The sequence below is a fragment of the Chelonia mydas genome, chromosome 2, assembly GCF_015237465.2.
Source record: "Chelonia mydas isolate rCheMyd1 chromosome 2, rCheMyd1.pri.v2, whole genome shotgun sequence".
Classification (NCBI taxonomy): domain Eukaryota; kingdom Metazoa; phylum Chordata; order Testudines; family Cheloniidae; genus Chelonia; species Chelonia mydas.
Window position 1 is genome coordinate 118,769,957 of NC_057850.1, and position 23,978 is coordinate 118,793,934.

General features: G+C 41.3%; 1 protein-coding gene across 1 annotated transcript in view; it reads left to right on the forward strand.

The window, feature by feature from the left end:
* VPS4B (vacuolar protein sorting 4 homolog B) overlaps nt 1-15,295 on the forward strand; it is a 33,766-nt gene extending 18,471 nt beyond the window's left edge. The window contains exons 9-11 of the mRNA XM_037893260.2: nt 1,480-1,699; nt 9,339-9,479; nt 13,705-15,295. Of these exons, the coding sequence (XP_037749188.1) occupies nt 1,480-1,699; nt 9,339-9,479; nt 13,705-13,806 (463 nt within the window). The 3' untranslated portion in view covers nt 13,807-15,295. The remainder of the gene's footprint in view (nt 1-1,479; nt 1,700-9,338; nt 9,480-13,704) is intronic.
* Nucleotides 15,296-23,978: the final 8,683 nt, after the last annotated feature.

A 23,978-nucleotide genomic window follows, 5' to 3' on the forward strand; every position in this document is an offset into this window, starting at 1 on the left:
TCTGGCCCCACCCAGCAGCCCTTACCCCCGCACTCCAACCCTCTGCCCCAGCCCTGAGCCCCTCCCACACCCCAAACCTCTCATCCCCAGATCAGTTGGGTTGTGGGCATCAACAATTTTCTTTAACTGGGTCGCCAGAAAAAAAGTTTGAAAACCACTGCTCTAGCTAATATTTTGTGGCAACTTTTCCAGCATTGAAAAATGAGACTACATTGTGCTTTGCGTGCATGCATTTTGGGGAAATAATCCCAGCAGTCTAAGAACAATAGTCACTGTACTTGTCAGGGAGAACTGCAGTTCTAAATCCTCCTAGTAATACCATATCAGGAGGAAGGCTTGATTAAGGTACCAAAATTTGTAGCAGAGTCTCGCTGAACATGCCCTGAAGTTACATTTCAGTTGATGAACTTTATTTAAAATAGATTTGTAAACTTAAGAGACATTATTAATAGTTGTTCAGCCATAGTTTGGTTAATTGAGCAAAAAAGCTGTTTTGACACTCCACACCTCAAAAATATTGAAGGGATTTTTGTCCCTTGAGCTTCTTCTAGAAACAAAATCTGTCTGCTGTGACTAAGGGTTTGTCTACATGGAGATTTAGTGGGCAACAAATCAGGGTGTAAATCTACAGCTCAGTAACTGGCAGTGTGGACCCTGCTACCATGCATTATGGGCACATCTACTGTACAGGGGAGGGATGTGATTCCCCTGCTTGTGTACACATGCTCTCACTAGCTCTTACCACGCTGTGGCTAATATAAACAGCAGCATAGCCAGGGTAGCATGGGTAGCAGCAGCAGAAGCCCAGCCTAGAACTGTTGAGTACTTACTCTGCGGTTTCAGGGAGGGTGCGTACGCTGCATGGCTAAGCTGTCCCTCCACGGCCGCTACCCATGCTACCAGGGCTACGCTGCTGTTTATAGTCAGGCTAGCTTGATAAGAGCTAGTGCAGATACGGGTACCTGAGCAGGGGAGTCACATCTGTGCCCTGTAGCTGGAGCCCAAAAGTTACATAGTGTGCTTTGATGTACTGCTGTTTCAAACATAAAGCATGCTGTGGAACTTCTACTGCATGGTAGCAGGGTCCATGTGACCAGTTAGTGTGTGGCAAGCTAGTGCACTATAGATTCACACCCCTGCTTGCCATGCACTAAATCTCTATGTAGACATGCTGCAAGCATGGGATAATTTCAAACCCATGGGAAGATTTCTCAGTCATGAAAAGGAAGAAACGGGGTTATAATATTCTGAATGTAATTTTAATTAATGATTGCTACTATGGATATTACAGTACTTTTTTTAGCAGACTTATAAAATAGTTATAAGATTCCCCACACTCACTTCATGCGCGCACACACTCTTAAAGCTGTAATGCTCAGATTGCTTCCCTATTCCTTCTAGTTCTGTTAGACCATTTGCATAAACTGCTTTCCATCGAGTACCTGCAAGAGTCAGTGTTTGTGGCTTTTTTAAATTAAGGTTTGAGAAGCGTATTTATATTCCTTTGCCTGAGGACCATGGTAGGACTGCTATGTTTAAGCTTCACCTTGGGAGCACCCCAAACAGCCTGACAGAATCAGACTATCGAGAGCTTGGAAAGAGAACGGATGGCTATTCTGGTGCTGACATAAGCATCATTGTTCGCGATGCACTGATGCAGCCTGTTAGGAAAGTGCAATCAGCTACTCACTTTAAAAAAGTAAGTATGTTTAAAAAAAAAAAAAAAAAAAAAGTTGCGGAATTTCCAACTCTTAGTTTCTAGAGTTCAGATCTCATTTTATTTTGAAATTTCTGGCAATTGAGCTTTTAACTTCTGATTAATTAATATTACTTGTATGTGAATTTTCATATGTTTTTAATCTATGAAAAGAATGTACATGCTAGGACAAAGAGCTTTTCTCTTAGCTCTGTTTCAGAGAACTGGTCTGGGCATGGAACAGGAATCCAGGAGTCTGTAACTTGTATTCCTGACTGACAGATTTCCTCTGACTGCTGCTTAAAGGGACACCACCGACTTTGGAATCATCCACTTAAAACCCACGTTAAAAGTAGCTAACTTCAGGTGTTAACATCTTCCCTGAGCTCCATGAGAATTGGCAAAGGCTTTTATATTTGCACTTTTCTGTTGTATTTCTCTTCCCTGTTGCTATAAGAAAAGCCTATGCAGATGGTAATTGCTTATACATGAGCACTGAAAAATCTGAAAAGTAAATAAACAGGAAAAAATAAATAAAATAAATTTCTCCATCTTTAAACTCTAACAATCTTAGGTGTTGGGACAGTAATGCTTTAAAATATTTTGAGTGACTTTTTTTAAGTTGATGTCACCTGAGCGCTCTGAGCAGGGACTGTATCTCACTATTTGGACAGCACCTAACATCTTGTGGATTACTACCTCAGCACTTAACACGCAGAGGTACAATGAAAGGACTTTTAAAACTGCCGTGGGATTCCATGTATATTATCTTGCAAGGATTTCTATATCAAATACAGTCCATTTAAAAATGATTTTTCTAACTGTTGGACTTGCAAGCTCAGCTTGAGCTGAAAGTCAGCTGGGTTCTTTCCATCTCACAATGCTACCAAATCCTACAGGCCAAATTAGGTCTGTTACATCTATGGAACTCCTCTGCCTTTACAGAATTTTCCCAAGTGTTACTGATTGGGACTTGTAACTAATTCTGTTGATGCACAAAATGGAATAGAGTTCAGCTTGCCCGCCTAGCTTGGTTGAGCGGTGCTAAAAGGAATTTAAAAACCTTACAAATCTTTTTTGTCAATATAGTCAGAACTATCCTTCTGCATATACACTAGAAGCAGATCTGTTGAGTAAGGTAGTGCTGTTCTTTCTATAGAATCCCTTTTCAGGGTAGAACTATACTTAAATTATTTATATTTCTGATACAAATTTTGTTTTGTAGCTGTTAAATTAAATCTACCAGAAACTTATATAAGCTTCTCTGCACAGGTGCACGTTCTCTTCCTTTAGCAAAAGTAAAATCTCATTTAACATTTGTTCGCTTTTGAAAGCATAGTTTTCCTGTTTCTCTCAGAAAACATATCTGTTCTCAAGATGGTGAAGGAATGGGGTTTCATTTAACTTGTATGTGGTAGCAGTTCTGCCACTCTTGAGAGGTGGACATCTCCAGACGTCCCGTTTTTAAAGGGACAGTCCTGTATTTAAGCCCTCCTGCAGGTGTCCCAACTTTTTTCTTAAAAATGGGCCAATTGTCCCATACTTTGTCTCCTTCTCCTTTCTCTTCCCCCTCTCGTCCCATCCCGTGCCCTGAGTTCTGCCCCCAAGGAGTGCAGAGCTGCTATGTCCCCTAGGCACCCTCCCATGTTGAGCCACCTCTCTCTGGCAGGTTTGCTGAAGGCCCTGCAGTCAGGTTCCCTGGGCCCTGGTGCACAATGCATCCTTAGGGCTTAACCCCTTCCTGCCTGCACTATAGCCGGTGGACAGGAGGCAGCTGGGTTATGTCGGTTGCCTGCAGCAGCCTAGAAGTGTTAGCTGCCTTTCAACACTGTGCGGGCAGGAAGGGAAAAGCTGCTTCCAGCCACAGGGGAGGGGGATAGAAGAGATGAGCTCTGCAAGGATACGGACCAGGTCATCCCTTCCCCGCATCCTCCTCCCCTGTGGCTGGAAGCAGCTCCTGTCCCTTCCCTCCTACGCAGTGCAAAAAGCTGTTGCTGGCCAGATGCTGGGGTGAATCGTGGCAGAAATCTCGTGAGGGGGGCATGTGACCCTGCATGTCCCCCCCACATGTTGCCTCAGGAAGACACAGCGCCAGATACCAGGAGAGGCAGGTCCGTCCTGGGGGCCCAGCTAGGCATGGAGGGTGGAGAGCGCTGGGCAGGGAGGGTCGGTTCGGTCTCACATACCCATGTGAGAGAGATGTACTGGAATGTGTGTGTGTGTGTCACCTCTCCCCATGTGAACCCATAATCCTTAAAGATAAAAAGGTAAATAAAAAGAATCCAGATATGCAGTATTTCCTTTTTAACAAGGGCTTTGTTAACTTGATGTTAGTTTGTACTGCATAGTTCTGATTGATTGCCGTTGAACTCGGTTGAATATGAGAAATTTTACCAGGTGTCCCATATTAAGCATAGGGAAATATGGTCAGCCTAGAGGGTAGTGTCTTCTGTTCAAATTAGAAAAACTGTTATTAGATGGAAATTAATTCACACACTGTGAGTTTTCTTAGTAAAGCCTAAATTAAACTGAACTGCTACAATTATTTCTGGTTGAAGCTAGGGTTCTCATCCTGTATCACCTTCAAAGTAACACATTCAGCCTCACAACACGTATGGCAAGGAGGGAGATATTCCTATTTTTACAGATGAAGAAATTGAAGCACTGTTGTTAAGGCTCCATTTACACTACAAAAATTGTATTGAAGATATAGTTGTCCCTCACCTAATTAGAACAGCTGAAATTTGTAAGATGCATTGGCCTCAGACATGATTTTAGACTCATTTATGTGACCCATTGCAACATATTAGGTCCAGGCCACACTAAACATTTTAATTGTGCTGTAACTAGGTAACAGTGGATTGTGGATTGTAAACAGGCCCCAAATTATTTTCCCTGGGTCACAAAGGAAGTGTAAGGCAGAGATGGGAATAGACCTCTGGTCTCCACTCCCATTCCTTCTCTAATAAAGACCACACTTCATCCGTGATCTCGTATTTGTTCGTGCCTAACAGTGACAATTATAGTAGCCTTAAACCCTGAATAGAACCACATTTAGTTCTTTCAGGAATGGTAGCAGCTAAGTGGTCAATAGTACCAAAGGCTGCTAACAGATCTGATAATGAGCAAGAGAACATATTTAGATTCCATCACCGTGAATAGACTGCTAACCTAAGGGATCAACAGCTTTTTTTCCATGTGATACACCCTGACTGCTGTACTCCAGATTTAACTGGACATGCCTTATTCTGATGGTGGATAAACATTGATATTTTAAAAATAAATTACATAAGTACATTTACCTTTTTAAAATAAAACTATTTTAAATATGAAATTATGATGACCTATGTTAAGGACTAAACTGTCACTCTAATCTATTTAATTTTTTATATATAATTAAGCGGGAGGTGCTGCAGTCTTAAAGTAAAACTGGTGAAAGTTACTGGTTGAGCACCTGGAATCAGAATTTGTTAGTTTCAAATGCAAAACAAGTTTTAATAATTGTTTTTCCCATGTATCCAGCACAATTAAGGAAGTTGTATTTAACTAGTAAAAAAATTAAATATGGAGTTCATTTTTAATTGAAATCCAACTTCTTTCTAAATATAGCTTGACACAATAGAAATCTAATAAATGAGAAATGCATTAGTCACCATTTTCTAACATAATAAAAAGGTACAAAATTAAGACTCTGCATTAAATGTAAGTAAAGCTATATAGTTCCTTCAGTAACCATGTATAGTATATCCTGATTAGCAAAAAAAGAAAATGTAGTGTAAATACTCTATTTAGTTGTAAATCAACATGTTTTAATGGTCACTAGCTAATGAGGATCAACTTCTCCTTAGGAGAATAAAAAGTACAGATGCAAAACAACATTATTTAAATCAAGGTTTCCTGCTTGCTGATTTAAATCATAATTAAAATTGGCGATTTAAATTATCGATCTACCCTGCTTTATCCCAGTGTTCGCCATAGCCTTCCCTATCCAAATGTTTTACCAGTGTGCTGGAGTGCTGCTTCAGGAAAAGCTGAGCCTATCTGCTCTGTTGTGCCTTCTGGGATACAGTTAGCTTAATCATGGGTGTCAAAAGCTTAGCCTTATCAATTATTTGTATTATATTAGCTCACTGTGATTCTGATCAAGGCTTATAGGTTCTAAGTGCTGTACCAGTACAGAGTAAGCCATGCCTAGCTCTGAAGAATGTACAGCCTATTTAGACGTATAGGCAGACTACCAAACAAAATATTCAATATGTCAAAAGTATAAGACTCATTAGTTACATTCCCCCCCAAATCCCTGTACTTTAAAAGCAGTTTGCATGTATTCTGAATTATTGAGGATGTATAATACAACAAATGACAATGTAAAATAGCATTGTCAGCACTAGTTACATTACTTAAAAATGTGAGGCACCTAGTAAGTTAACTCTGGTCATATATATTTTGGATATATGACTGTGGAAATATATAAACTAGGGCTGTCAAGTGATTAAAAAAATTAATCTGGATTAATAACGTGATTAATCACACTGTTAAACAATAATAGAATACCATTTAAATATTTTTGGGTGTTTTCTACATTTTCAAATATTGGTTTCAGTTATAACACAATACAAAGTGTACATTGCTCACTTAATATTTATTTTTTGTTACAAATATTTGCACTGTAAAAAGCAAAAGAAATAGTATTTTTCAGTCCACCTAATACAAGTACTGTAGTGCAATCTCTTTATCATGAAAATTGAATTTTAAAAGATAGAATTATGTACAAAAAAACTGCATTCAAAAATAAAACAATGTAAAACTTTAGAGCCTACAAGTCCACTCAGTCCTATGTCTTGTTCAGCCAATTGCTCAGACAAACAAGGAGATAATACTGCCTGCTTCTTGTTCATGTCACCTGAAAGTGAGAGCCATTGTAGCCGGCGTTGCAAAATATCTACATGCCAGATGCACTAAAGATTCATATGTCCTTTCATGCTTTAACCACCATTCCAGAGGATATGCATCTATGCTGATGACAGGTACTGCTCGATAACAATCCAAAGTAGTGCAGACCAACAAATGTTCATTTTCATTATCTGAGTCAGATGCCACCAGCAGAAGGTTGATTTTCTTCTTTTGGGGGTTTGGGTTCTGTAATTTCCGCAGCAGAGCGTTGCTCTTAAGACTTCTGAAAGCATGCTCCACAGCTTGTCCCTCTCAGATTTTGGAAGGCACTTCAGATTCTTAAACCTTGGGTTGAGTGCTGTAGCTATCTAAATCTCACATTAGTAGCTTCTTTGCATTTTGTCAAATCTGCAGAAAAAGCATTGTTAAAATGAACATGTGCTGAGTCATCATCCAAGACTCCTAGAACAAGAAATACATGGCCGAATGTAGGTAAAATAGAGCCGGAGACGTACAATTCTCCCCCAAGGAGTTCAGTCACAAATTTAATTAACGTTGTTTTTTTGTTTTGTTTTTTTTAACGAGCGTCATCAGCATGGAAGCATGTCCTCTGGAATTGTGGCCGAAGCATACAAATGTTTTGCATGTCTGGAACGTAAATACCTTGCAGTGCCGGCACAAAAGTGCCATACGAATGCCTGTTCTCACTTTCTGGTGACATTGGAAATAAGAAGTGGGCAGCATTATCTCCCATAAATGTAAACAAACTTTTTGTTTTCACGATTGGCTGAATGAGAAGTAGGACTGAGTGGACTTGTCGGCTCCCAAGTTTTACATTGGTTTTGAGTGCAGTTATGTAACAACAAAAAAATCTACATTTATAAGTTGCATTTTCACGATAAAGAGATTGCACTATAGTACTTGTATGAGGTAAATTGAAAAATACTGTGTATCATTTTTACAGTGCACATATTTGTAATCAAAAAATATAAAGTGAGCAGCGTACACTTTGTATTCTGTGTTTGTAATTGAAATCAATATATTTGAAAATGTAGGAAAACATCCAAAATAGTTAATAAATGTAAATTGGTATTCTATTTAACAGTGCAATTAAAACTGCAATTAATAGCAATTAATTTTTTTGAGTTAATTGCGTGAGTTGACTGTGAGTAATCCATAGCTAGGTTCCCTGTAAGCTGCACGGCTGCGCAGCAGGCTATTTAGGGCCACGCAGGTCACCCGGCTGCTACAGAGGTGCCAGGGAGAGAAGCCCCTCCCCAGGCCCACCGGAACTGCCGCGGTTGGGGAGAGGCGCCCCTCCCCGGCCCAGTCCAGGCCTGCCAGAGCTGCCATGGCTGGGGAGAGGTGCCCCTCTCGCAGCCTGGTCCAGCCCAGCCCCCCTGGATCTGCTGGGGAGAGGAGCCCTTCCCCCCAGCCGAGCCCCACTGTAGCTGCAGTGGGGGGAAAAGGCACCCCTCCACCCAGTCCAGGTGCTGCTGTGGAGTGACAGCTGGGGGGAATCCTCTCTCTCCCTCTTCCTCCCCCTGCTGTAGCCCCAGGGCAGCCTGCACCTCAAACCCTCATCCCAGAGCCCTCTCCACCCCGCACACCAACCCGCTGCTCCAGCCCTGAGCCCCTCATTCCCAGCCTCACCCCAGAGCCCACACCCCCAGCCAGAGCCTCACCCCACCGCACACCAACTCTCTTCCTCAGCCCTGAGCCCTCTCCCACACTCCAAACCTCTTGGCCCCACCCCGCCACATGAATTTTTTTATGTACACCAATATGGAGGTGATTTGTCACACATCACCTCCACATTGGTGCACATAACAAAATTCGTTCCACACGTGAGTGGGAAAAATTAGAGGGAACACTGATCAACAGCCCTAGTATAAACATTACTTTTTTCCCCCACTAGATGGCCCCACTTTCCATCTCAAGTTCTGTAATGCAGGAGCTGGAAAGCGGCTCAGAAGACTCTGTGGAGCAGTAGCTCAGTGTTTAGAAGGGACCTCTGCGGATTTCCCATCTGCTATGCACTCTAGGATGACTGTCCAGATGTTATGGGAAGGCTGATAGTGCTGGGTGATCTGCCCCTGCTATTACCAGAAAGTGGGAAGGGTGTCAGCTGTAACCCTTGGCGCTCTCAGCATTTCCCTAATTCAGTTTATAGATTTGTATAGTTGCTTCTGAGAAGTGCTTCAAGCAACTTTTGGCACTGAGAGTCATCTACAAGAACTTAGACCTTACCCAACCCCAAAAGAAGCGGGGTAAGAGAAGATTTCCCTGAAGTGACCTTTATGTTCAGCTGTGGCTGCCACCACCCTCATGGTCAAAAAAGATCTGGCTTCTGTTTCACAGGACTTCAGCAAGAAAGTGGAGGCTACTAGTGGGAGGGAAGTCAGACTAAAAAGAGGGCACTCTTTTCAAATAAGGCCAAAATTTTTTTCAATTGTCAAGAACCTCATATGCTTCAAATGTAGTTAGGTTTTATGTTTTCAAAAAGTGTTAGTATTTACTAACGGGTGGTTTACCAATAGTGAACCTTTTGGAAGGTATGAATAAAATAACTTCCCCCTCTCCCACTCCTTGCACAGTAAATAGTGAAAAGTTCTCTCAACGTCGATTTCTTTCTGTAGCAAATAATGTATTGACTGGCACTTGGGGTTTTTTTAGCTTCTGTCTGTGGTCTATAAGTTTTTCTGGAATGCTTCACTCGTATGATTTTTTTTTTTTATTTTATTTCCAGGTCAGAGCACCATCACTGACTAATCCAAATATTTTGGTAGAAGATATGCTTACGCCGTGCTCCCCAGGTGATCCTAATGCCATTGAAATGACCTGGATGGATGTCCCAGGGGATAAGCTGTTGGAGCCTGTTGTTTCCATGGTCAGAATTTTGTTTTTATTACGAAATGTGTTCCGTCATGCTTCATAGAACTTTATGATAATCTTAAAGCAAAGTTTTCTACACATGGGTGCTTGAAGCTAGGCACCTAAACTAGTGGCCTGGTTTCAGAAGGGCTGAGCCCACCCATCAGCACTCAGTTAATCCCAGCATGCCATTTTAGTCATGAGTCTGGCACAGTTTGTTCAACAGTGCTGAGCTCTTTTTGTTATACAGAGCCAACTCTCCCCACATTGACTTACAGCTTCCGTGTATTCATCCTGCCCATCTGCTGACATGCAGCTAGAACCTCTCTGTAGTCAGCTGTTAATTGTCTGGTAGTTTACCAGGTGGCTCCTCCACTGTTCATCCCTGCTTTTCAGTGGTCCCTACCACCCAAACACCCCTCAGATTCTTCCCCTCTGTTGTCACTGATTTTTCCATCACTGTCATCCCTGAATCTCAGGATTGTATTGCTTTATTGAGAGAATATAGTCAATTGTTATACTGTAGGCTGATGTTTACAGATCGAAAATGATGCTGAAAACTCCCATTATCAAATATAATCATTTGTCACAAAATTGTATATATATATATATATATAATGGTAGTTGCAGTGGATTTCGCACAAAGGTGTGTGAGGACCACCCCCATTCCTTTACTCGTCTCTTTAAAATTTATCTTTAGTCTGGAGCATGGAATATATTTATCATGTGTAGAGAAACAACAATTCTCTCCTGTTTATAAAACAGATCATAGTCTTTGGATCACTCAATTTCAGTTCAATCAATATAGCGAAATCTGTTACATGACACTTATTGGTGCCATTTTTTTTCCAAGAATTGCAAGACCAGATCTATACAAAATAGTGGTTATAAGTATATTTGGCTGGAGGGAGCGTTGAGGAGAGATTTGAGCTGCCACTATACATGTTGTACCTATTCAAGTAGTGACTGAAAGAGTTTATCAGATCATCAGTGCTCATGAAATTTAAAAGTACTAGCTGGGGTATCTTAGCTGCAACTTTTACTCAGAGTAAAAGTAGTCTGCATTGGGGAACTTTTAATTAGTAGTAGGTTTATCTCAGACTAAATAGGATTTAGCCCAAGGCACTTGTTGTCTACTGGGCAGAAAGCCACCTCAGGTTCTTATGATTACCTATTTGTCTCAAAAATAGAAAAAAATATAAAGCAATCATGTATTATAAGCGGTCAGTGAATGACACAGACACCTTTGACATGGCATCTCTGGCATGACTAGGAAGTTCTGAAAGCAGTAGCCAGTCATAGCAGGAGTCTATCTGCTGCACTTACAGAGAACTTTATATGGCTCTGGGTGTGTGTATTTGACCTTGTTCTCTTAGTATAGAACAGAGATCGGCAACCTTTGGCACACGGCCCGTCAGGGAAATCCGCTGGCGGGCCGAGACGGTTTGTTTACCTGCAGCATCCGCAAGTTCGGCCGATTGCAGCTCCCACTGGCCGCGGTTTGCCGTTCCAGGCCAATGGGGGCTGCGGGAAGCAGCGGCCAGCACATCCCTTGGCCCAGGCTGCTTCCCGCAGCCCCCATTGGCCTGGAACAGCAAACCGCGGCCAGTGGGAGCTGTAATCGGCCGAACTTGCGGACGCTGCAGGTAAACAAACCGTCTCGGCCCACCAGCGGATTTCCCTGAAGGGCCGCGTGCCAAAGGTTGCCGATCCCTGGCATAGAACATTTAAAAACTATTTTTCACCATGGATGTCTGACTTCTTGCATTTTACTGTCTGCATCAGAACTTCTATGTGAAACTGACCAGTCTAATTTTGCCATCCATTCTAATACAATTCTTTAGTGTTAAAAGCCTCTATAGTTGGAGTTAACTTTTTTTAGCAACTAGCTCTTTACTTAGTTTTCAGTGCTTCTCCATCTCCTTTCTCAAAAACAAACAAAAACTAAAAATTAACACTAGCCGTATTGTATCTGTGCACCTTCAATGGGTATTTGCATAAGTTAGTCATACACAGATGTGTGTGTGCACACCCAATTTTGCAAGTCTAGCCCTGCATCTCGATTTGATGGTCTAACAGGATTTCTGTCTACCTTTTGGGCACTATGTAGAGCTGGTGTGACACTTTGGAGACTACCCAGACTGGCAAAGGATTCTGTTTCCACCTGCCCTGGTACTTGGGGGCCTGTGTACTGTGCATCTATGCTTCAGATCCCTGACATCAGTAGCCAGCCCATAAGCCTAAGGTGTCACCCTGGCTCTCCCTAGCCTACTTGCTCTTTTGCAAGGTGATACCAACAACCCTTCTAGTCCTGTGTCTCCCCACATATGTCCTCCCAGGTACTTGGACTTTTCCCCTGTGGTTCGTTGCCCCCAAAGGTGTGACACCAGCCCCTCAGAACTCAGTTCACCATGGCCTACACATGCCACACGGTTTGCCCAAGAGAGACCTGTTTGGGACAAAAATGAACAAAAAGTTTTATCGAATAGAAAATCCACAGATCAAAGACAAAATAGTAAGGGAAAGCAAACATCTGACTCTCACAGAAAATAAACCTGAAGACAACCTCAGGCTTTACACCTCTATATCAGATAAATTCCTTTTTCTAATACAAGTTACTTTTGCCTTAATGCAGTTTCTCAGCTATAGGAGCGATCCAGCATTCACAGACAACCTCGTGCCTTGAGACTGTCCCCCAGCTTCTGAATTAAAAAAAACCCTCAGCTCAGTTCCAAGCCTGCCTTTAAAAGGGTTTTCCTTTTCTTTGTGTTTTTGTTCTCTCAGTCCATGATGATTCAAGGTTAATCACAGTTGTTAAATTTCCTCCTGATTTGATGTTGGGGAGCCACTGTGCTCTTTTCAACTTCGAGTTACTTCAGAGACTTTCCATTAACTGTAATGGCCCACCGTTGTCCTTTCCTGGTACTTGAAGGCCTAGTTACTTGAAGCCTGAACAACTGTTTTGGGAGGTGCCCCTCCATGCCGGAGTGCTCACCACCATACTGTAAAGTATGGCTGAAGTTGCCGCCCAGTTTTCTATATATACAAATACATGAATGTGTTTATGTATCTCCATAATGATTGAGTGTAGCACACTACATGATTTCATAAAAGACCTTACTCGATATACTTTTATAGTACAGTAACATTTCTATGCAATCAGTTGATTTAACTGCTTATTTTGGGGGTTCAAACCTTTTGTTCTCCCCTGGGGGTGTCTGGACCCAGATTGTTACAGGTGGTATTGTTGAACATATTTAAGGAACCCAAGTTCTTCACTGGCAGCAATCCTATGTTTGTGTCTTTCAGTGTTAGAAATCAGCTCTTGTTCTTAGTCAGATCAGGCATTAATGCCTTTTAAAGAGTAGTCAGTTAATTTTGTGATCATTGTCTGCAAAATAGTCCTGTTAACGTTTCATGTGTTTGGAGTTGGTACATTACAAACCATATTATTTAAAAAACACTGCCAATCAGTACTACCTAGGATTGAAACTACAATTTTCTGTACCGAATATTAGTAAGTGCCTTTTTATCTCCAGGATTCTGGCTTCATAGATAAACTTTTTCCCCTGTTTTAGCCTACGAAAAGCCGGTGTGTCATAGTGGTGGTTGGCTGAATTGAAATGACACCGATATTAGCCTTTTGAGACTTGTAAAAACTGTTTTTGGTAATTGGAGAGGGTTTTCCTATCAGTCATGAATAGCTAAACTTTGCTAGATATCAGTTATAAAATATTTGTTTCATATACCAACGCAGCATCTATTGTATTGTACCATGGCATGTACTTGAACACCTGATTTTTTCCTCCCTTACATAAATTATTGTAGTTAAACTTATGATAGTGAGCAACAGTTGACAGACCCACCGTATGAAGTTGTTATTCCCTTTCACTAAGCAATGACGAACCAAACTGTGTGCTGGTTACCGGAGCAGGTTAAACCTAAAAGTTTTACTGGCCAAGGTTTCACTGTTAGAAATGTCACTGATATACCTCTGTCTTTATTCATGGACCACATATTTTATATTATGGAAAGTATGCATGTAAATGTTTTTGGCTCATTTATACTTTTGTATGACTTGTTACTTCCACGTTTCATGGCTGTCCCAGTTGAAGATTTTTTTCCAGTGTGCATATTAGCAGCACGATTATTGGATGTGATATTGTTGCTAATGTTGTGTTTATGAAACTACTTCTGTAGTTCTTAATATATTCATCTGTACTATTTTCTTTCTCTGACAGGGTGATATGCAAAGGTCACTAGCTAGCACAAAGCCAACAGTAAATGAACAGGATCTGGAAAAATTAAAGAAGTTTACAGAAGACTTTGGTCAGGAAGGCTAAACCAAAGACAGTTGTGGAACACTCAACCTTATGTTTTCTCTTTCATAGGTATTTTTGCCTCCTTACTGATGGCATTTCAAATAATTTCCAGTGAAAAAAATCACTTCCTTCTTACTTTGCACATGGAATAGAAGATATCTTTGCAAAGACCCTTTGAGCTTTTGTATTGTATTGTTTTCCTCAAATGTCTATTAAATGTCTACTGAGAGGTAATACTAAGAGTATAATTTTAGGATCATATGGAAAAGCAAAAGTGATGTGGTAAATTGTATTTAAATATTAGAAATCTCTTAAAAGATTAGTTAAGTTTTACTAAATGTTAAATTTTAGGTAATATCTGGTAGGCCTGGCTATAAATTATTGATGAAGTCCCATTGGGCCCAACAATGAATGACCTTTTTTGGTGTGGGAGAGGACGTGTGTAACTGTCAAGTGTTCTGAATGTCAGTCAATTAGCCTGCACATTAATTGCTTTATTTTCAGTTAGATAAATACATCAAAATTTGCTAATAAATCTGATATTGCAGATGTACATGTCCTGTAAAATAGGTAAGCAAAGAACACTGTGATGGGGGCAAATATTTTGAACTTATGTAATGGCCAGTACTTATGATAAATACAGATATTGAACTGGTCTTTGGCTCTTTTTCTGGTATGCTGTGTTTAATTATTGCCTTAAAAAACAGCAAACTTTTGTTTTTTAATTCTACTAGCTGATAGACATCTGTCACTGTGCAATCTAGTAAAGACTCACTAAATTTAAGAATCTTGGAAGAAAGTTCTTCACTGATTTTTTTTTTTTTTTTTCTTTTAAATCCAGATTTACTTTCAGTGGGAGTTTTGACCAAACATACAGAATGTTTTAGAGTACTTGCATAAGATTACATAATTGAAGGCCTGCAAGATATAACCAGTCTTTGAATGTTGTAAGGGAGGTACTTCTGGAACTAACTTATAATCATATTTTCAGAACCTGGGAAATGTAGGGAGGAAGTAGTAAAAGGCTACAACTTTGAGATGATGGGCTAAATTGTCCTAAGTACCTCCTTTAATACAGTGCATAGCACGTATCAGTTTAATGCTTAAAGATTTTGACAATACCTCTCTAAACAAAATACACTAGTAGTATCACGTTACTTTCAGTGACTTTTTCTAAAGGAGTATGGATTCTAAGATGTGCCTGAATGTAACTTACAACACTATAGTGTCAGCATTGAGTTTGTGCCTTGTAAGTTTGCACTGTAAATATGAAAGATCATTGAGGTATTTAGAATACAGTACATTCCATTATTACTGTAAAATTCTATCCCTGCATATGCTTTGTTTAACTTGCATTAAAAAAGTTTGCACATTTCATAGATATAATATATGGTCACTTTTTGATGGGTTTGGTTTTCTTTTATGTACATATTTTGTGTACTGTATAAATCATAGGACTGGTGAAATTTGCTGTGCTTAAATGAAGTAAAATGTCATAGTACAACTACTATATTCAGTTTATTCCTTCTGTATTTTCAAGTATTTATTGGACAAACTTTCTACTGCAGTTCATGGGTACAGTTTGCACTATTACACAGAAGCAATCTTAAGATATTTCTTATAATTCACATAGTACTGAAACTTCATTTCCTTTTCAATAATCTTTCACTGTCTGTATTGTATACACCCAAATTCCTTTTTACATCATTCACGTCAATGAAGTAGTTGTTCCTTTGTCTCACATTGCAGTCCGTGTGCATAATTCTAAATATTTACAACCCTAACAAAATTGTTTAGTTGTGGCAAGTGTTCTGTGTTCAATACTTTTGCTATAGCATTATCAACTTGCATTTCTTATTTGTAATGAGGTCCACAGATCCATGACATTGGGTGGACAGACCGGTTCCCCCCCAATCCACTTTAAGCCATTTTCTCCCTTTTTCTTTAAAATTTGCTTTGATCGTCAGGTCTGTTGTAAGAAAAATCCCCTGTGCCTGGCACAGATGACAGCAACACTCCTGGTACCAGCAAGCGATTGATCCTTCCTTTCCCTCCCCCCTTCTCAGTGTAGCGGGAGGGTAGGTTGAAGCACAGTATCAAAGGGTCAGGGAAGCTTCCTTCCCAGCCTCTGGAGCTCTTGCCCATAGCCATGTATGTTGACCACAAAGCAGCTGCCAAATCCCTCCCCCTGCATTGCTTCAGGGGCAGGGAGCTACTACTAGGGACCTAGAGAGAGAGCAAAGAGAGCAGGCCAACCTCTTCCTCCATTGCACAACAGGCCCCTGCAGTGGCTCAGCTTGGTATCCCTGCGGTGGTGTCAGCCTAGCTCCAGGCCACATCCAGGGATCTCCTTTACACAAAGCTTGGGACCCTGGGAAGCCCCCAGCTGCAACCTTTCTAGCATAAAATCCCCTTTCTCAGGGCAAGAGTGCTACTTTAAAGAGTAACCACAAGGTCATTATCCCCCTCCCTCCAGGGAACCATCTGTCTGAAATGTTTCTCCTGAGAAGGAGAAACCAAGATGAGGCATTAAATGAGGTTTCACAGATGTTCAGACCCCCACTAGTTACCCCAACAAAGCACCAAATAAAGCCCCAGTCCCATTCATCTTCTGAAGAGTCTGATTCAGGGGACTCTTCTAAGAGGCATAAGGTCAAATCTGTTTCCCTCTAATTGCATACGTCTGCAAAAAGAGGCAGGACAGATAATGTTCAGCACTTGGTTTGCCCTGTTCACCTTCCTGGAGTGTAACAGGGCAGATTATCCTCAATGTACCCTGTGAGTGTGCCACACCTAAAGACTGGGAAAGCAGTGGGCTGGTGTCCTCAGATGCTGCAGCATGTGTTAATGGGCTGTCATTCCTAGCTCTCACTGTGGGTCACTTGGCCCTAATGTCCTGGTTATTGCTCTCAGCTTCTGTTGCAGGTTGCCATGCTTCATTACCACCTCCTTCCCACAGCAGATAACTATGGAGCAATAAGAGGGACATCAGTCCAGACATGGAAGAACTGGCAGGCACTAATGGACCTCTTGGCCTGTCACTTCTTTCTTCTATCCCATTCTGTGAGGCCAGAAGGTTCCTCAGTTTGCACCAATCAAAATTTATCCAGGTGACTCCACTGAAAATAAACACGCCTTTGTCCCTACTGGTCAAGGACTTATTTCTAACTGGGAAAAAAAATTTTTACCTGAAAAAGTGGCCTCGTCTCTATACAGGCCCTTCAGAGGCAGCCAACTCCAGGCAGGCGTAAGCTCAGCCCCCTCCTTTAAGCATGAAAACTGTTGAGGGCATCAAGCCAACAAGAATAAGTAAATAAGAGAGAATTGTCATTTGACACCCTAAGTGCCCCCACATGCTTTCACAAGCAGTGCTGAGGTGGGCGGACAGTATTGCAAGTGTGGTCTTGCTCCGCCTAAGAGCTTCTGCCTGAGGAGGAATCGGGGCATGCAGACAGCCATCCTAGATCTCCTATGCATGGGAGCAACTGAACCTGTCCCACCTCTTCAGAAGAAAGAGGCCTTGCTGTATATTATTCCTAGTCTCCTCCCTTCCCTCCCTGCTAAAAGTCAAGGCTACAAAGCACTTCTTGACATCAAGTAAATGAACAGATACCTTGAAAAGAAAATTCAAGATGGAAACTTTAAAATCCATACTAGCTGCCATCGATGAAAGGGACTGCAGGACATCAGTAGATGTGAACAATGCCAATCTCCATACACCAATTCGACAGTCTCCCAGATGCTTCCTAAACTTTGATTTTTTCCAGCAAAACATTACCAGTACAGGTCCTTGCCCTTTGGTTTAGCAACAGCAGGGTGGCCAGAGAGGAGCAGCAGTGGCTGCTGGCCAGGAGCCCAGCTCTGAAGGCAGAGTCGCCGCCAGCAGCAGCGCAGAAGTAAGGATGGCATGATATGGTATTGCCACCCTGACTTCTGTTGCCGGCCAAGGTAGGCCCTTAGCCGCCGCCACTGTCTGGCCACCCAGCTCTAAAGGCAGTAGCACAGCAGTAAGGGTGGCATGGTATGGTATTGCCACCCTTTCTTCTGCGCTGCTGCTGGTGGGGCGCTGCCTTCAGAGCTGGGTGCCCAGCCAACAGCCATTACTCTCCACCTGCCCAGATCTGAAGGCAGCAGTGCCAAAGTAAGGGTAGCCATAGTGTGACCCCCCCCCCCTGCAACTCCCTTTTGGGTCAGGCCCCTCAGTTTGACAAACACTGGTCTCCCCCATGAAATCTGTATAGTATAGGGCAAAAGCACACAAAAGATTTCGTGTGTGATGCATTTTTCATTGCTGTGAATTTGGTAGGGCCCTAAAGAGCCAGTCATGCATCAAAATCCAGACAGTCTGAGCCTAGCTGCCTGGTTCTTGAACAGAGTCTCTTAAGCAAAGAGATCATTCAGAGAGTTAATATCCACAATTTTAGCTTCCCAGAAATAAATAATCTAAGTATATTCAAGGGCCTGATCAAGTTTTAACCACTGGTACCAGGACAAGGGTTTCACCTTCCCTCTCCAGTCCTCATGTGCATTGGTACCACTGAGTCACAGATTTCTTCAAAATGGACTCAGGTTAGACCTGGCAGTTCAGACTCTCAAAGATCAAGTTGCTGCTTTGTCTAGCATCTTTAGTGCAGTAGACAAGTAGTGAATTTAGTCTTATCCAGATGTCCAACGTTTTTCTTAGGAGAGAAGCATTGCTTCAACATTCTCCTGACATGTATGAAGTTCCTTGAGGAGCCTTAGTTCTCAGTGCCATTACAGGCCTTCCTGTTGAACCATTAATGAAGATCTTTCTCTACTTGCTCAACATTATTGTTTTTTTTAAATGACAATCATGTCTGTTCAGAGTACACAATGTCACAGATCTGTGGACCTCATTACTCCAAGATAGGAAAATGTATTTGAAAATTTCCTATTTTCTGTTGCAAGAGAAATTCTGGACACTCAACCTCAGGTGAAAAACAAAACCAAAAAACCATTGTTTGTTGGCATTTTAAGCTATTTCTTGAATGGATTTTTAAAAAAATATATTGCTGATAAACAAAAATGTTTAAAAAAAATCCACCTACAAAGATGTTTTTGGTTATGCAGTCTTTTCTTGGAAAACTTAGAGAAAACAAACATAAAATCCCCATAAAACTTCAAAATTAAGCTGATCCTAAAATATGCCTGCTGTTGAGTACACCAGTGGGGAACAGAAATAAACAAAACCCACCATCATATCATATATATAATTTTATGCAGTACTCCTAAATATTCTTGAATTGCAAGATAAAAACTTGTATTTTTTGGACATATGGACAGGGTAACATTTGAATTCATAGATTTTAAGGCTAGAAGGGATCATTGCGATCATCTAGTCTGACCTGCTGTATAACATAGCCCATACAGAGAACTTCCCCAAAATAATTCCTAAAGCAGATCTTTTAGAAAAACATCCAATCTTGATTTTAAAATTCTCAGTGATGGAGAATCCACCATGACCTTTGGTAAATTGTTCTATTAGACCATTAGAAGCTAGAGGTCCTTCTATGGATGCTGGGAAAGATACTCAGCCCTATATTTGCAATAAAGTCTGAAATATGAGTTGACTTTGGCTGCATAATATTTACTTACAAGATATTTTTTTTCTGGACTTGGTAGAATCTTTACTACATTGGCAAATCTAAATGGAATACAATAATTAATTTACTCTGAATGTCTTTCCCTCAAATGGGAAGATGCACCAGTGAAATAAGGTTCATTTGTTCTCATGTAACCAATATTAAGCACACATGCATCCAAAACAAAGTGATATTAAATGGGAGTGCCCATTTCACAGGGTCTTGGATTCCTGCACTGAGTGAGGCAGGGATCCTGTGGAAAAATAGTATGTGGTCATGTAACTTAAAGACTGTCTCATATGCACCAGGGTCCGAATTAAAGTTGCACAGACAAGCATTTCTTAACTGCTGGGTGCTCGACTTTACTGTTACATTCCTGATATGTACATACATCATCTTACAGTATCAAATACAGTGAACTACCTATTGACTTTATGGTTATAAAAACTAAAAAAAAAGTTGTAAAAATCAGAGAAGGTTTGTGGGAGTCCCAACAAATTCACCTGCCATTAGTCTAGCTGGTTCCAATGTCTCAGTGCAGCAACCTTAGCTGGAGTAGATCTTCTTAAGATGTTTGTAGAAAGATGGTTCCCTCTTTCCAGCTTGCATATTTTTGAGGAACCTTAGCAAGGCAAATATTTATAGCTCTAATTTTATTTTTTAACAACTCATCTTTTGCATCAATTTGTCATTGAATCTTAACTTCTAATGAGGAAAGCCTGATGCAGGGCTCCTAAATTCTGAGGCACATGTCTACCCTTTGTTTTGGGGGAGAAACTGCTTCATTAAATTTACAAGTTAGTGTCTTGGAAACAATCAAATGTGTTTATAGAACAATTCTAAACTTGCAGCAACTGGTTTAAATTCCAGATTTGTTTCACAGCCTGAACCTAGTAACACAGCTTGGAAGGCTTTCATCTATACACAGAATCATGTGCAGTGTCACCAAGCTCTGAATAGATACTGATAGCAACCTTTTTTCCTGGCACAACAGTGTCTTTTCTGTGTTGTACAACTAACCTTCATTCAGGGCATTATGGGAAAAGCTGTGCATTTTTCTTATACTACTTTAACTTTTAGTAATCATGGCTAAGGACTTCTGTGTATCTTTTCCATGTATAGAATTGCACTTTAGGGTGCCTGTCTGCAGAGAGAAGGGATGCAAAAGACCAGCCAACCTAACTGCACAAGTATGATTCAGGTAGTTTTCTCCACAGCAGAACCATGTTACATTCTACAAGTTGCTTTACAATTGTCCTACTCACGAGCAACCTCTAAAAGAGGTGCACCCACATCTTTTACTAAGCATGCTGTCATAAATATAAAGGGAAGGGTAAACACCTTTAAAATCCCTCCTGGCCAGAGGAAAAACCCTTTCACCTGTAAAGGGTTAAGAAGCTAGGATAACCTCACTAGCACCTGACCACAGTGACCAATGAGGAGACAAGATACTTTCAAAGCTGGAGGGGGGAGAAACAAAGGGTCTGTGTCTGTGTGTGTGATGCTTTTGCCGGGGACAGAACAGGAATGGAGTCTTAGAATTTAGTAAGTAATCTAGCTAGATATGCGTTAGATTCTGTTTTCTTTAAATGGCTGAGAAAATAAGCTGTGCTGAATGGAATAGATATACCTGTTTTTGTGTCTTTTTGTAACTTAAGGTTTTGCCTAGAGGGATTCTCTATGTTTTGAATCTAATTACCCTGTAAGGTGTTTACCATCCTGATTTTACAGAGGTGATTCTTTTTACTTTTTCTTCTGTTAAAATTCTTCTTTTAAGAAACTGAATGTTTTTTCATTGTTCTTAAGATCCAAGGGTTTGGGTCTGTGGTCACCTATGCAAATTGGTGAGGATTTTTATCAAACCTTCCCTAGAAAAAAAGGGGGTAAGATTTGGGAGGATTCTGGGGGGAAAGACGTTTCCAAACGAACTCTTTCTCAGTAACCGGTGTTAGACGTTTGGTGGTGGCAGCGAAAGTCCAAGGGCAAAAGGTAAAATAGTTTGTACCTTGGGGAAGTTTTAACCTAAGCTGGTAAAAGTAAGCTTAGGAGGTTTTCATGCAGGTCCCCACATCTGTACCGTAGCGTTCAGAGTGGGGAAGGAACCTTGACACATGCTAATTACGTTGTCTGTGGATAAGAACCAAGTGTGGTGTCATTCATAATAATAACCTTATTACAAAGTCATTGTAAATATTTGTGTGAGGTGCCATATACACAAGAAACACTGCTAATGCCACAGCTAAAAGTGACCTACATAGGAGAAAGGGGGCACAAATGCTTTTTTCCCTTTGTCTGTCCAGAGAAGTCCTTACACATACTTAAATGAAATTTGTTTTGCCATAAAAACATCAGGAACCTCAGGCTCCCTCATGCCCGTTTCATCTCCTGGAGGACTAACTGGAAGACTTCTGAAGTGAATTGAAAGCTTTTTCAGCCCCTTCACTGGAGGTTGGGCTTGTTTGAATCATCAAGAAATTTTCTTCCAGTTGCTTATAGGATGCTTTGGTTTAAATCAGTATTGTTAAAAATCAACACCCTTTTTTCAAGGCTAAATAAGAATTCTGTTTCTTCTTAATCAGGTTTCATTTTCACGATACCTAACATGTCATCCAACTTTCTAGTTCTCCAGGAAAAGAACATGATGGACAAGACCAGAATTTCTAATAAAAACAAAACAAAAACCTTTTAGATCATTCCTATATCTTACTGGCACAAGGCCAGTATTTTTCTTCTGCAGCTCACCTTTAAAGGGGACTATGCTGTACCTTGTTTATTTCTTTCATGTGTGGGTAAGGAAGAGATCATAACCCTGAATGAGCCCTAAGAGAGGCGAGGCCTTGACCTTGGTATACTATGCTGCCCTATCATGTCCTTCTCTGTTTACATAGCCAAGAAACATTGAGAGCTGCCTCTACTTCTGACAGTGAACCATCGGCTATACTGTTCTCCCCTCCCCCTTTTTATTGATAGGGCACAAATTGGGCATTGAGCTCAAACACCATTGCACTTGGTCATTTGGGGGTGGCAATTTACAGATGATCATCTCGGGGATCAAAACTTGAATTATCATCTACCACATACTGAAAAAAATTCAAGCCAAGCTGTGGCTAGCAGAGTTCTCCCACTGAACTGTAAAAGAATTTCAGGTCTGTACATATACCAAAGCTTTCCTTACAGATTTTTCCCTCCGGAAAAAGGATGGCGGAATCTTCGGGCTTGTCTACACCACCACTTAAGTCGATGTAAGTTAGGTCACTCACAGTTGTGAAAAAGCTACCCCTGTCCACACTGCACTATGTCAGCGGGAGACACTTGTGGAGGTGGAGTAATTATGCCGACAGGAGAGTGCTCTCCCATCAGGATAGCGCATCTGCACTACTGGGCGGCTGCCCCATAGGGAACTTAGAGGAGCGGGGAGCTAATGGGGGGGCTACCGGTCCACCCTGGTTCCTAGCCCCCACCAGCTAGCTCCAACAGGCTGCTCTTCCTGCAAGCAGTGGACAAAGCAGGCGGCTGCCAAACAGCATTATAAGGGAGCATTGCACAACTTTAAACAAGCATGTTCCATAATTGATCAGCAACATAACAAGTTAACCGGGATGACTTTAAGAGAGGAGTTACTGTACCATGTAAAATGAATTTATGATGGGGCACAATACACCCTCAACATTTAAATGTTATAGGAAAAGGGGTTATTCACTTGGGAATTGCTCGAATAAATACCATTTTGTACAATGTGCGTCTAAGAGGTCTGGCTGCCACCCAAGAACCCCCTCATGGCCAGGAGAGCTGGAACAATTTGTGTAGTGGGGGTGCTGAGAGCCACTGAACCAAACTGTAAACCCTGTATATAATGGAAACCACTTCAAACCAGGGGTGCAGCAGCATCCCCAACACCTTTAGTTCCAGCACCTATGCCAGGAGATGCTGATGCAGTGCTCTGCCCCTATTTCCCCCTTCTTCAGGGCTCTTTCAACTAACTCCACAAAGTCTCTTTCAAATACACGTAGGGTCTGGGTTATATTTATTAACAAAGTTAAAAAAAAAAACACCACAAAATCTTCCCCTCAGGTTTAAACTGGCAAGCCCCTCCTCCCTGAGGAAGCGTCCCTTCCTTGAGGACCACTGCAGGAGACCTGCTCTACAGTTCCCTCACTCCAGGTGCCCTCACCCAGCAGCTTCCTGCTGCCTTTTACCCTGAGATCACTTGATTCAATTCAGGTGTATCTCCTCCTGTAATCAGGGCTGGCTTAGCCCCAGGGTCTCCAGCCTATGGGTAATCCACCCTGTTACAAGTCTACATTCCAAAGGTATAGCATTCCTTTTCAGAAACATTTTTGCTACTTCTAAATTGGGCTAACTTCTATGAGCCTCTAAGCTGTTGTATCACAGGTATAAAATGGGGTAAAATCCCAGAAATCTTATTACGCTTTGAAGAGTTGAATCAGTATACTGCTCAACACCAGTACAAGGAACTTCCATCCTCTAGTCTATCCTGACCTACATTTGGATTTTGGGGGCACCGCCATGGACAAATGTCACTGTGAGTCATGAGTATGTACCTGTGTTTTGAGGGCGAGGCTATGATTT